A 14,143-nucleotide genomic window follows, 5' to 3' on the forward strand; every position below is an offset into this window, starting at 1 on the left:
GGCCTCACGCCCAAGCAGACACCAAGGGCCTCGGCGGAGACTCGACACCCGAGCCACTTCCAAGTACCGCTGGCTGTTTGTTTACCCAACGTTAAAAACACTCAACCCACTGAAACTTTATTATTATGGTGGGGGTTTTTTTGTTGTTCTTTTTGCTTTTTAGGGCTGCTGTAGTGGCACATGGAGGTTCCCAGGCTAGGGGTCAGATCGGAGCTGGAGCCGCCGGCCTGCACCACAGCCACGGCAATGCGGGATCCCAGGCGTGTCTGCGACCCGCACCACAGCCACGGCAATGCGGGATCCCAGGCGTGTCTGTGGCCTGCACCACAGCCACGGCAATGCGGGATCCCAGGCGTGTCTGTGGCCCGCACCACAGCCACGGCAATGCGGGATCCCAGCCGCGTCTGCGACCCGCACCACAGCCACGGCAGCACCGGATCCTCGACCCACTGAGGAGGCCAGGGACTGAGCCTGCAACCTCACGGATACCAACTAGTCAGGTTTGTTACCACTGAGCCGCAACAGGAGCTTCCTCTAAAACTTAATTTAGAAACTGTTTTTAACTATATTCTACTGTGGAACACACACAGAGCCACTGAAATCTAGTGGGACCTGGTGGCTCCAGAGGCTGGGTCTGCGGCCTGGACGTGGCTGGAGGTGGCAGGGGGTGGTGCTGGGTGCCCCTCCCAGAGGGCTGGGGTGGGGGCTGGCCCACGGGGCAGCGTCTGGAACAGAAGGGCCGAGGGGCCGGTCGTGCTGTCCCAAGGCTCTGTCCCGGTGGGCTGCCACGCACGGCATGAGCGGGCTCTGCCTCCAGACCAAGTTCCCAGGCGCTTTCAGCTCTGCTCTCCAGGCCTCCTGGTGTCCTCCTGGTCTGAAGGCAGGAGCGGCCGTCACGCGTCATGACAGCATCAGCCTGAAAGATAAAACCCGAGAGAGATTTTCCGTGAAGCCGCCGGAGCTGCCTTCTGCTCCTCCCGCCCCCTCGCAGGGATCACAGCTGCCACTTCCTGACCAGCAGCTGCAACGAGACTCTTGTTCTGAGCCCTGTGGGACCCAGTCCTGTAGTGGTGGCAGGGCTCCTGGGTGTGGCCTCTGAGGAAGCCCCGCAGGCTCGGTCTTTGGAGGCCAGGGACACAAGCCCTGCCTGGTGTCCACGGTGGCCCCGAGGCCTCACCTCCTGGGCCAGGACACGCAGCTGAGACGGCCCTTGGGCACCGAGTCCACCAATAGGACCCGCGCCGCACCTGGCTTCTGTTCTGTTCTTCTGCTCGGTGGACCCGCGACGGCCACTGCTTCCCAGACACTCTGTGCACAGGCCGGGGACAGGCCCCCTTTCCACATCGTGGCTGTCGGTCATAAAAACACCTCCCGTTTTCCTGCCCAGCCCGCTCAGCGGGGTCTGTCTAGGGCCCCTGCCAGTTTGCGCTTGTTCCCGACCGTCCTGCCAGCCAGCACCCAGCTGAGGGATCAGCACTTCCAGGCCCCTCGCAATCGGGTCAAGGTCTCTCCAACTCTCACAAGCCCTGGCTCTTCCCCCAGAAAGTGGCCCCCGGCCCCCCTCCGTTACTCTCTGGGATGGGACCTTCCCGAGGCGCCTTTAAAACGAGCAGAAAGTCAGTCTGGTTGCCCTTCGAGGCGCCTGGCAGAGGTCTCGAGAGGCTGCAGGGCCAGGGCCCCGCCTCTTCGGGGGAAGGTAAGCGGGGAGCGTGGGGCTCCCCTGGGCCCGGGCCCCCATCGGGACGGCCTCAGTGCTTTCAAGGTGTGGAGGTGGTTCCCGGCTCCTCCCGCGTCAGATCCCTGGACACGACCCAGCCCCAGCTCTGCAGGCGGCCGCCCGGCCGTGCCGCCCACCTGTCCCGCCAGGTCCCTGAGCAGCACGGAGGGTCTGGGCCTGCCCGTCGCCAGGGCTGACACCCGTGCTGCCCACGCCCACCAGGGCCGTCACGGAGAGAGACACCGGGCGGAGGGGAAATTCTCATCACTTTAATGGTCAACAGCTCCGGCTGGCTCTGGGTGGTACAGTTACCGGATGTTCTCAAGGACCCCCGAGCGCGGTCGCCCCCCCGCAGCGCTGCTCCCACCACATCCTGCCGCCCCGTCGGAAACCCGCACCGCCGACCCCGGGGTCGCGGGACCCACGTCTTCGTGGGCTGAGCCGAGCGCCCCGGGGCCCCGGTGATGTGTCCTTCCGTTCAGCGGACAAGCGTGAGGCCGGCCGCCTCCCGGCTCACACGGCGCAGAGCTCGTACACCTTCTTGACACAGTACACCAGGGCCGCCAGCGCTATCGTGTTGTGCAGTCTCTTCCTGTGCAGGTCGTCCTTGCGGACCAGCACCACCGGCGTGGAGGAGGTGAGCGTGTGCAGGGGCAGGCGCGACAGTTTGTAGGCGTCGTACTCCACCTGGTACTTGCAGCAGGGGTCGAACTGCCAGGAGATGCCGTAGAGGGTGCAGCAGGCCAGGCTCAGCACGCCCGCGGGCAGGGAGACGTAGTGCGAGTAATCCAGGGGCAGCGCCAGCGGCGTGAAGAGGCAGGCGGTGCCCGCCAGCACGGTGGTCTTGTGCAGGCAGTTGCCCACGGTGATCCAGCGGGCCGTCTCGTCGCCGATGCGCGTGGGCTCGATCACGATGTACTTGTACTGGGCCTCCAGGGCCTGCTCCAGCTCGCACTCAAACTGGTCCTGCGCGTTCTCCCCGCTGTAGATCTCGTGCACGATGTAACAGTCCGTGGCCGCCAAGCTCAGCCTGCGGGGGGGGGCGGGAGAAAGGAGCCGTGAGCGGGGCGCCAGCTGGGGGGGCCCCGCCGAGCTCCGGAGGGCGCGCACGGCTCCCCGGGCCGCCCCCTTCCCGCCCTGCAGATGGGGCCGAAGAAGCAAGCCGTGGCCCACGAGAGACACAGCAAGGGGCCCTGGGGCTCCTGCGACAACATCTGTGAGGATGGCGGCCGACGACGGGGGCGGCCTGGCAGTTAAGGCAACGCAGGGTCAGACCCGTGAGTCAGCAAAGCCCCAGGGAGAGGGGGCCTCGGGCCCACGACGCGGGGACAGAGGCCTGTGACGGCAGGTGCGCCGTGCCCTCAGCCCACCAGGGCCACTGAGCCCGCACGGCCCACCTTCACGGGTCCGGCCGTGGTGGACGGAGAGCAAGCTGCCCGGGTCCTCCTGGGGCGGCAACGCCAAAGCCCCCCCAAGGGCCACCTGGCCGGGAGCGCCCCACTCAGTGCCTCGGCCTTGGGCGCTGGGATGAGGGTCCAGGGGCCTCGTGTTCCTGCCGCTCTGACCCTGTGGGCCCAGGACTCTACCTATGGCCACTGAAGGCGTCTCACCCACGGAAGCAGCCCATGCAGCGACCCGGCCTGCCGGGGACGTGACGCTCACCAGCAGACAGAGCCCAAGCCCGCGGGAGGCCTCAAGCGGGACCTCCCACGCCGGACGCAGGACCCAGCGCCTGTCACCCTCTGGCTCGTCCCCGCCCATCCAGACCCTCCACGCTGCCCCCCAGCACAGCCGGTTCCCCCAGTTTGGTCTTCACTGCTCATCTCGCAAGAAGGCTTCTTTACCCCGGCCTCTCCCAGCTGGACGGGTGGCTCCCTCTGCATCACGTCACCAGGCCCTGCGAAGCCACCTTGTCACCTGCCTTCCCTTCAGTAGCCCCTAGTCCCCCGACCTGGCTCCTGGTGGTCACTGTGCCCCCGGGTCCACGCCCCTCAACCTGGGGCTCTGAAGGGTGCCCCCCAGCAGCAAGAAGCACAGCGCCGAGGGCCCAGACTGCAGGACAGCAGCCCCGAGGGCCCCACGACTGCAACAGGCCCGCCCAGACCCTCTCCGTTCAGCATCTCCTTTACTGAAGAGGGCAGTTCCGTGTGCAGGGGGCAGAGACGGGGCTGCCAGGCAAACGCCAGGGGAAAAGGACTGGTGGCAGGAGAGCCGCCACTGAGTGCGCCTTCCTGTCGTGGCTCCCAGGTGGGGTTCAGCAGTAGAAGCTCCCCTGCAAGCAAATAAGCAAGGCCAGGAGGCAGGGCTTCCCCCCCACCCCCGGGGGCGACCCGCTGCCTGATGCTCTCCTGGGTCCCAGGAGCCGGGCCTCAGTTGCAGGGGAGGCAGGTCCCTTGGGAGGCGCTGCCTGGGACTCGGTGGCTCTTTTCTCGAGAGAGCAGCTGTAACTAAGCTGAGCTCAGGGACAACTCCTAATTAAATCAAGGCTCTAATTAAACCCTGAGCACCAGGGAGAAGCTGTCCCAGGGGGCAGCGGTGGGGGGGACTGACTGCAGGGGCCCGTTGGCAAAGCTGCCTTTCTGGGCCGCCTCTTCCCTTGAACACTTGACGGGGTCCCTCCAGGCTCCTGCTCAGCCCTGACAGCACAGGAGCCACCACCGGTGGACTCGACAGTCAGGACACCCCAGACCTGAGGGGTGCGGCCAGCGCCCCCCCCTCCAAGGCATCTAGGCCTCCCACGGCGTAAAGCGCCCTCCCAGGCGCCTCGGGACGCAGGTCTTGGGAGCCCGGCCAGCAGGCCCGCCGCCCCGAGGCTCACCAGTTCCCGGGCTGGACCCAGTCAGGGAAGGACAGACACCAGGCCTGGACAAGCAGGTTTCCGGGATGTCACCTGAGGCACAAGGAGGGAGACTCCCAGGCAGGCACCCCCTCTGTCAAAGGACCCCCCACGACGTCAGCAGGCACACCTCCACTTGGCGGGAGCCACGGCTGTCCCTGCACATGCAGTTTTTTGGTTTTGTTGTTTTATTTTTCCGGCTGCCCCCGTGCGTACGGAAGTTCCAGGGCCAGGGACTGAATCGGAGCTGCAACCTATGCCGCAGCTATGGCAACGCCAGATCCTTAACCCACTGCACGAGGCCGGGGACCGAACTGGAGCCTCTGCAGTGACCTGAGCCACTGCAGGCAGGTTCTCAACCCACAGCGCCAGAGCGGGAATTCCCTGTAAATGCAGTTTTACAGGCTGCCTGGACCACCAGATTCAGCTCTGCCTTGGCATGAACTTTGCCTCAGAATCCAGGTGGCCAAGAATGCCCAGGAGACCCACAGCCACCCACGATCACTGAGCTACCCCAGCACCCACTACACGTGGCCTGCTTGTTTCTGGGTCAAAAGCAACCCAACTAAGAAAGAACCCAGTTAGAAGGTCACCCTGAACCATCTCACAGCATCACCAGCCACCCTCCAACTCGAACCCTGTACACACAGGCCAATTAAAGCATTAAATAGCTGGGAGTTCCCACTGTGGCTCAGCAGGTTACAAACCCAACTCATCTCCATACAGGTTTGCTTGCGATCCCTGGCCCTGCTCAGTGGGTTAAGGATCTGGCGTTGCCATGAGCTGCAGTGTAGGTCGTAGACATGGCTTGAATCCCACATTGCTGTGGTGTAAGCCGGCAGCTACAGCTCTGATTGGAGTCCTAGCTGGGGAACTTCCATATGCCACAGGCGTGGCCCTAAAAAGCAAAAAAAAGCTGAAGTTCTGTGGTCAAGGATCCGAAGTTGTCATCACACTGGCTCAGGTTGCTGCTGTGGCACTGGTTTGATCCCTGGCCCAGGAACTTCCATGTGCCATAGGTGTGACAGAACCAAAACCAAAACCCAGTAACAGGAGTTCCCATCGTGGCTCAGTGGTTCACGAATCCGACTAGGAACCACAAGGTTGTGGGTTCGATCCCTGGCCCTGCTCAGTGGGTTAAGGATCCAGCGTTGCTGTGGCTCTGGCGTAGGCCGGTGGCTGTAGCTCCGAGTGGACTCCTAGCCCGGGAACCTCTATATGCCGTGGGTGCAGCCCTAAAAACACAAAAAATAATAATAACAAATTTAAAAAAATAATAATTAAAGCATGAAATAAAATACATCTACACATACGCAGAGAGCGCGCTAACAGTGGAAAGGCCTCCAAAGGGCCGTGAAGAGGCACAGAACAAAGGAGCTGCTCGGGGCATTTCTGAAAGAGGGCACGTCTGCTTCAAGCCGCACCGATACGCAGAGCCCTGGGGATCATGACTGTCCCTGGGAGGGGAAGACAGTGGCTCCAGAAAGAAAAGGGGTCCCTTTTTACCAAGTGGCTTCAGACCCTCCAACCGGGCAGGTTCCCTGGAGCTCAGGGAGGCGCAGGCCTGTGCGGCGGAGTGCGGGCTACTGGCTGCAGGGGCGCTCAGGCTGGCGCTCCCGACCCTGCCTCCCTCGGCTCTGAATCTGCTCTGGCAGCACTCAGGGAGGCCCTCAAAGGGACCCCTGGAACGCTGGCAGCCCCCCCGAAGAACGGAAGGGACCAACCCCTGGGCCCCTGCGTGTTCGCTTGGCAGCCTGGCCGGAATGCAGCCCGCATCCCCCACGCCCACGTGCAGCCACGATGACAGAAGCAGTCTCGAACTTGGGTGCCGAGGTCTAGAGCCACCTCTCCGCAGCCAGTGCTGCACCAGGATGTTCAAAGCCGTGCTGTCTGGTGACAGCAGAACAGGTGGTGACACCTCCACAAGAGCGAGAACAGTGGGGTCCCAGCCACCCAGGCCCCCGAGCACGCACGGGAGGGGAGGGCGCGTGCCCCACACCCACGTTCACCTCTCGTGGGGCGCGAGCATGAGTCAGGGTAATGCTGCCACTTGGTTTTTTCAGTCCTTCTAAATTACAGGAAAATTTACCCTCCTGACCGCTTTTCAGCGTGCGGTGCAGCAGTGCGGAGTACATGCAGTGCGAAGTACGTGCGGTGCGAAGTACATGCGGTGCGGGACGGTGCGTCTCCAGAACCTCTCCATCTCCAGAAACTACAACTCTGTCCCCATCGAGCCGCAACCCTCACCCCACTGACTGGGCTGCTGAGGACCGCACCTAAGAGGAATCGCCATGGGTCTTCTGCCACCAGCTTATTCTGCGAGGCACTGTGGCCCCCAGGCTCCTCGACGTTGTGGCGGGTGTCAGGGCATCCACTGTACGTACGGACCACGTTTCGCTACCCGGCCGCCCGCGGACGGGCTGCTGTGCACATGGGTGTCAAAACATCTGTTCAAGTCCTGCTTGTAATCTCTCTGGGTCTATCTAGAAGAGGAACTGCTGGATCATCCGGCAGTTCTACTTTTATTTTTTTTCTCTTTTTAGGGCCTCACCAGAGGCATATGGAGGTTCCCAGGCTAGGGGTTGAATTGGAGCTTAGCCGCGGGCCTCCACCACAGCCATGGCAACACCAGATCCTTAACCCATGGAGCGAGGCCAGGGATGGAACCCGCAACCTCATGGACCCTAGTCGGATTCATTTCCGCTGAGCCACGACAGGAACTCAATCTATTTTTACTTTTTTGAGGAGCCTCCGAGACTGCTTCCCTCGGTGGCCAGACCAATTTACATTCCCACTAACAGGGCAGACGAGTTCCCGTGTGTCCACGTCTTTGCCGGCAGGCTTGTTTGGTTTTTTCAATAGTGACTGTCCCAGAATTGTGCGGTTGTGGTTTTCACTTGTGCTTTTCAAGTAACGGTTTACTGAGATAGAATTCACCCACTTACCCGCACAGGTCAGTCACGCGAGACTGAGTCGCGCCGCTTCCACCACCACCACCACCAGTTTAGCACCTTTCCCCGTGTCCCTGCCCCAGTCCCCGAGATCACCAGCCCGCCTCCTGACGCTCCCCTCTCCCCAGCGCTCCGCAGGAACCCCGCCCGGACACCCGGGCCTTGGGGCTGGCTTGCGTCGCCGAGCCTCCTGTGTCCAGCGTCATACACCCGGTAGCAAGTTCCTAACCTTTCACATGTTGAAGTGCACTTTTGATGGATTTCGCATAATATTTAAAACTCCCTGACAAAACACCCGGGGGAGCATCGAAGGGGCTGCACATGAAAAAAGGACAGCAGGAGGAGTTCCCGTCGTGGCGCAGTGGTTAACGAATCCGACTAGGAACCATGAGGTTGCGGGTTCGGTCCCTGCCCTTGCTCAGTGGGTTAACGATCCGGTGTTGCCGTGAGCTGTGGTGTAGGTTGCAGACGTGGCTCGGATCCCACGTTGCTGTGGCTCTGATGTTGGCAGGTGGCTACAGCTCCGATTCGACCCCTAGCCTGGGAACCTCCATATGCCGCGGGAGCGGCCCAAGAAATAGCAACAACAACAACAACAACAACAAAAAGACAAAAAGACAAAAAAAAAAAAAAAAAAAACAACTTAAAAGAAAAAAGGACAGCAGTTTTCTTTGGATGGTGGCCCAACAGGTGACTTTTAAATTTTCTTTTTCTTCATAGTTTTCTGTATGTTTCAAAAGCAAAAGACAAACATGTGCTGCTTTTATAATGAAAAATTATAAATGTTTTCTTAAAAAGCAAAACCGTCCCACAGCCCTGCCCCCTTGGGGCGATGAGACCAGACAGCGCCGCAGAGTCCCGCGCTCCCAGGACCAAGCAACCCCCGCCCCCGCCCTGGCTGAGTCGCCACGTGGTCTGAGACCCCGGAGGTCCTGCCAGGAAGGGCAGGAGAATTCCATTTCCCAGGGGTTCCCTCAAGCGAACATTGGCCTGCACCCCCCATCTTTTCTGATCCTTCTAGAACCAGAAGAACCAACCCTAAGTGCAGTGCTTTAGGGCTGCTTCCTGGAGCGGCCCTGAGCTCACAGGCTCCACCTGAAACACAGAGGGAGACGGACTCGGAGCTCCCTGAAGGCAGTGACTGTGCTTTCATCACGGTCCCTTTGCACTGGCCTGAATGTGACAGGTTCCCGACAGACGGAGAGGAAGTAGGTTGGAAATGAGTGACAGGAGGCAAGAACCAGTATGATAATTAAGAGAACTTGGCACTGAAAGGTAAACCAACCAGGTCCACTCAGCAGGCAACCACCTGCGACATGCCGGCTGGAGGACTCGAGTTCTACCCCTGGTCTGGAAAACCCACTCCGGCTGACCCCAAATCGCTTCCTCGAGAGTCATCAAAAGCAGTAAAATTCTGTATTGTAGGTTCAAAGCCCGGCTAGGACAAGAGGCACAGGCTCCAAATATTGAGAAACGGTCCAAACAGGTGCCCGGTGTTTTCCGAGGAAGCCACACGCCAGAGAACGGGCTCCTGCGGCGCTCCGGGGACCGGGCTGCTCTGCTTGGGGACAAACACAGTGCACCAAGAGGGGGGCCAAGAGCCTGGGTTCTGGCTGTGTCCAAGGGCTAAACTCCTTGCTGCTCGGAGCCGGCTTTTCTTGTATCCAACGGGGCCACGGCCCCAGCCTGCCCAGAGGGAAGACAGGCCAGGCTGGGATGGGCATGCAAACAAAGTGACAGCTGCAAAGGACAACCAGCATAAGGCCCGAGCCATTTAAACTTAAGAAAAACTTAAAATTCAGTTCCTCAGACACCCCAGCCGCACTTCAGATGCTGGACAGCCACACGTGGCCAGTGGCTGCCCTAATGGACAGTCCCAACCCAAACCGCGTGACTTCTCGGGCACACAGCTCCCCCGCTCTGTGGCCCATAGAGGCACTGCTGGCACCGGAAGGCCACCACAGGGGCAGCTAGAAGGCTCCCCATGGACTCGCCCACCAGTGCCTCCTTCTTCCTCCCGCTGCCCTCGCTCTGAGCAGCTGGGCAGAGGCCTCCCTCAGGACATGCCACCTCTCGCTTCTTCAGAAAGTCAGGCCCGACTCAACCAGTCACTGCAGCGGGACCGGTCAGCTTGAGTGAGTCAAGGAACATGGAGACTGTGCCAGAGACCAAGGCCCAGCAGACCCTAACCTACAACAGCCAGCCCCCGGGAGCAGCGCCTCTGGCAGCCAGCTGAGCGGGACCCAGGTGACGGGCACGGCGTCCAGGCCTCGAGGAGAGGCGCGTGCCGCACCCATTAGGGCCAGAAGGAGTCGTCAAGAGAGACGGAAGACCCACACCCCCAGAGAGCCTCAGCTCTAAAAGAAAGGACCCAATCAGAGCGAGGGAACGTGAGCCTCCTGCCCACGGGGCCTCTGGCTGGCTCGTTCAGCTGTCCTGGGAACTGATCCCTCCACCGGCATCCAGGACATCCATCCAAGTCGCCCATTAAAAGTAAAGCTTTCGGAGTGCCCGCTCTGGTGCAACGGGACCAGCGGTGCCTTGGGAGCACTGGGACACAGGTTCGATTCCCAGCCCGGCACTGTGGGTTAAGGATCTGGCATTGCCGCAGCTGTGGCTTAGGGCTAGTCTGCTACTTGGATCTGATCCCTGGCCCAGGAACTCCACGTGCCACGGGGTGGCCAAAAAAAGAAGAAAAGAAAAAAGAAAAGAAAAGAAAGCAAGCAAAGCTGTCGAAGAGGGGCAAGTCCCAGGGAATAAGGCGCAGGACAGAGAGATGTGGACGTGACCCGGCAGAGCTGGCTGCCTGAAAACGCGGGCACAGACGCCTGCAGAAGCCAGAGGAGGGGAGGCCACAGAAGGGGTCTGACCCTAAGACCCGCGCCTCTAGTCCAGCACGCCCAGCCCTGCGAACACACCAGGCCTCCAAGCCGCGCTGCCCCTCCCACAGAGACCAGACGCAGATCAAGTGTGTCCACACGCTGAACTCACACCCACAACGGCGGGGAACACAGGACCTCGGGGCCCTGAGGGCAGGCAGACAGCGGGACAGCTGGTAGGTCTGTGAGATGGCCCGTCTAGGAAGGCGCCCAGCGGCACAACACTCAGATGCCTGCCCTCCTAGACGGGCCAGTGTGTTAAAGACACTGACAGGACCTGTGGCCATCTGTCTGGCGTGCTCACTGTCCGTGCCCTACTGTGGACAAGAATTCAGGTTATGGGAGTTCCCTCCAGGCTGAGAGGAGACGAATCTGACTGGCATCCATAAGGACACAGGTTCCATCTCTGGTCGGCTCGGTGAGTTAAGGATCTGGCGCAGCAGTGAGCTGCGGCATAGGTCGCAGACCCTGCATTGCTGAGGCTGTGGTGCAGGCCAGCAGCTACAGCTCCAATTCGACCCCTAGGCTGGGAACTTCCATATGCCATTGGTGCGGCCCTAAAAAGCAAAAAGAAAAATTTAACTGTCACAAGGGACTAGCGACCACTGAATTAACACAGCTCGAAACTCAAGAACCAGGTGAAGAATCCGCACACTGTGTACTTTCTAAACTGGATCATCGCTAACACACAGCTGACAACATAACTCTTGGGGACAGTCTGGCAGGAGCTGCTTTAAATCCAAGCGTGCTTCCATGTTTGCAGCCACCGGCAAATCTGCAAAGTCTGCCCAAAGCGCTGCTCTGCTCCAGCCCCTGCCCCAAACCAGGCAGTGTTTCCCACGCTTTCATCATAAAGCAGACTCCAACCAAGTGCGTGCAGCAATTCGGGAAAGTGGTCTCACAGCGTGAGCTGTAATCTGAGCCGGCACAGGTGTGACATGGAACAAAGTCATTTAAGAGAGCCCTGAACAGCCTACTTCAGTCCCAAGAGCCAATAACATGCTTGAGCTTCCATCTAGGGTGTGGGCAATCAATTAATCCAACCAGCCTGCCCAGAGTCTCCCCACCCCCGGGGCATGGGTGGAGGTGCGCCCAGAAGTTAGCGAGCTGACCGAGGGCTGGCGGGTTGGGTTTCCATTCCCTGCTCAGCATGGGAGGATCCCAGGGACACCAGGACCAGGCCAACACTCCTCCACCAAAGCCCTGCTAGGCCCCACGGCACAGGCCAAGAGAGGGGCTCCCCGCCGCACTCCTTATCTGTAAGGAGAAGAGATGGTACCACCCAAACCACAAAACCAGATGCGCCATTCCCAGCTGACAGAGACGTCTGGACGTGTAAGCAGGGCCTTCTGTTCCAGGCCAAAGGTTGCAACCTGAACACCCAGCACGACCAGGCAGGTAAGGGCACTGAGTCGGCTGTCAGGTGAGGAGTGATGAGCACCTGGCCTGACCAAAAAGAGCCACCATGCAGCTTTCCAAGGAGTTTCTCGTGAAATCTTTCCATCGCCAGGCTTTGGCAACTCATTTCAATCCTCTTAGAAACCGAGAGTCACAGTCGAGGGAGGACTGGATTCAGCCCGGTGGGAATCCTGGTTTGCAAACTTCGTTTTGAATTAACTCCTGTCTCAAACCAAAGAGAAAAAAAAAAAACCCAACATCAAATCTATTGGATGAGTAGAAGCCTAACTGCTGCTAGCACAGCCCTGGGTGACGTCCGGGGCAGGCCCAGCCGGCCCCTTCCGTCTGCCTCCAGGAAGGAGGCGCGCTCTCTCGCTCTGTGACACCGAGTTTTCTAAACGGGTTATTTCTTATTCCTAAAGGACGAATGTCTGCAACACCGATCTTGAACACGTTGGCAAGATTTTAAGGCCATGTGGAAACCACTGAGCTCACCTCTTAACTTTTTATTTTTATTTATTTATTTATTTATTTATTCTGTCTTTTTGCCATTTCTTTGGGCCGCTCCCGAGGCATATGGAGGTTCCCAGGCGAGGGGTCGAATCGGAGCTGTAGCCACCGGCCTACGCCAGAGCCACAGCAACGCGGGATCCGAGCTGAGTCTGCAACCTACACCACAGCTCATGGCAACGCTGGATCGTTTACCCACTGAGCAAGGGCAGGGACAGAACCCGCAACCTCACGGTTCCTAGTAGGATTCGTCAACCACTGCGCCACGACGGGAACTCCACCTCTTAACTTTTTAGAGCTGGGTCTAAGAAACATACCAGGTGGACGCTGGGAAAACAAAGATACCTACGTGCTTGCCATTCATTCACTGCTTCTTTTCCAAGGCAGAGGAGCTGAAGAATGGACAACGTTGGGTGACGCTGAGCTCAAGCATAAAATGCAAGTGAACACAACTAACAAAACAAGGCAAGAGCAACAAACATGTGACGGAATCAGTCAAAGAAAAGGAACAACGCAGAATAGTTAAGCGTCAGAACAGAGAAGGAAAGGGAGAAAAAGAAAGAACTTCGCTGTATTCCAATCTTCACAGAAAAGAAACGAAAAAGAAAAGCGAAGGTCTTGCTGACCTCTACTAGGCCACTCCGGTCCTAAGCGAATGGTCAGGGCAATTCACACCAGGTGACTCCCCCAACAAGCACTCTTTCCCAAATTTCTGGTGGGTGAACAGCTTCTAGTGGCTTCCACTAGCTAAACTGTTTTCTAGGAGCAAAAACTGTGAACTCGACACGAAACACGACAACTACTCCCACCTCGTCTTCTAGAAATGAGTCCTCTAAATCAAAATCCACCTTGAAAGAAACAAGCCCCTAGCTCCCTACTCGTAACACACCCTTCGTTAGGAAAGGTCACTGCAAAGGACTTCCACGGCAGGGGCGCTCGCAGAGAAGCCTCCAAAGTCCCAGGAATCACCCCCGGAGAAAAGCGGCCGGCTTGGAGCCCGGAGGCCACAGAGCGGAAGGCGGAGGCCCCGGTAAACGTGCGGACCGCACCGCGCTTCCCGCACCGACCCGCGATGGGAAGGCTTCCCCTTCCCGCTCCGTCCCGGGAGCCACCCCTCGCCGCGGCCGAAAGAACTCCCCGCGCGACCAGGCGGGCGGGCTCTGGTGCCGCTCGGCCCGCGGCATTCAGGCGGGCCCCGCGGCGGCCCGACGGTGCCCGGGCTGCCGTCGCCCCTCCCCGGGCCCGCCGCGGAGGCCGCGGAGGCCGGAACCGGGACCCCGCGCGGCCGGCGGATGCACCGGGGAGAGCCGCGCGTCGGAGGCAGGGGCAGTGCTGCAACCCCAAGGGCGTCGCCGGCTTCCCGCCCCGCGCCGCCCGCAGGGAAGGGAACAGCGCCCGTCTCACCTCTCTCGCGCGGGGCCGCCGCCGCCCGGGCCGAGACACCTCCTTCCCCACGCGGCCATCTTGGAGACTCTCCGCTCGCGAAAGCCTCGCGCCGGGCGGCCTCGCGACAGCGCACGGGCGGGAGGGAGATGTAGTCCGGCCGCCGCCCCAGACAGAGCCCCCGGCTGGGGCCGGGCCCCGCGGGACCACAAGGTCCACAATGCACCGCGCGCAGGCAAGGCCTGCCCCGAAGCCGCCCGGGAAACGCAGGCCAGCCCAGCGGCGCGGAAAGCCCACTTCCGGGCTCGACTCCTCGGCGCCCCGGGCCCTTCCGGAGGGCCTGCCGCTCGAGGTCACCGAGGGGCCGCTCCCGCTCGTCCCCCACATCCTCGGGAGGCTAGGCACAAGCGGCTCCCGCCGCCACCGAGTCCTTGCTGGCAAGCCGTCGGCGGGGAGGGTCTGGAAGAGG

General features: G+C 60.3%; 1 protein-coding gene and 1 long non-coding RNA gene across 2 annotated transcripts; both read right to left on the bottom strand.

Moving 5' to 3' along the window:
* Positions 1–1,966: 1,966 nt before the first annotated feature.
* Positions 1,967–13,765, bottom strand: TMEM11 (transmembrane protein 11). The gene is made up of 2 exons (XM_021068054.2): positions 13,696–13,765; positions 1,967–2,747 (listed from the first exon to the last, which is right to left on the bottom strand). The coding sequence occupies exons 1-2, from the start codon at positions 13,752–13,754 to the stop codon at positions 2,231–2,233; spliced, it is 576 nt and encodes a 191-aa protein (XP_020923713.2). The 5' UTR covers positions 13,755–13,765; the 3' UTR covers positions 1,967–2,230.
* LOC146398442 (uncharacterized) lies at positions 8,225–12,743 on the bottom strand. Its single transcript, XR_014822089.1, has 2 exons — positions 12,641–12,743; positions 8,225–12,003 (listed from the first exon to the last, which is right to left on the bottom strand). It is a non-coding gene; the product is annotated as an uncharacterized LOC146398442 (long non-coding RNA).
* Positions 13,766–14,143: the final 378 nt, after the last annotated feature.

This window comes from Sus scrofa, chromosome 12 (assembly GCF_054392235.1).
Source record: "Sus scrofa isolate SSC_HxYL_T2T_F1_AM1 chromosome 12, Sscrofa_HxYL_maternal_Yorkshire_Landrace_v2.0, whole genome shotgun sequence".
Taxonomy (NCBI): Eukaryota; Metazoa; Chordata; class Mammalia; order Artiodactyla; family Suidae; genus Sus; species Sus scrofa.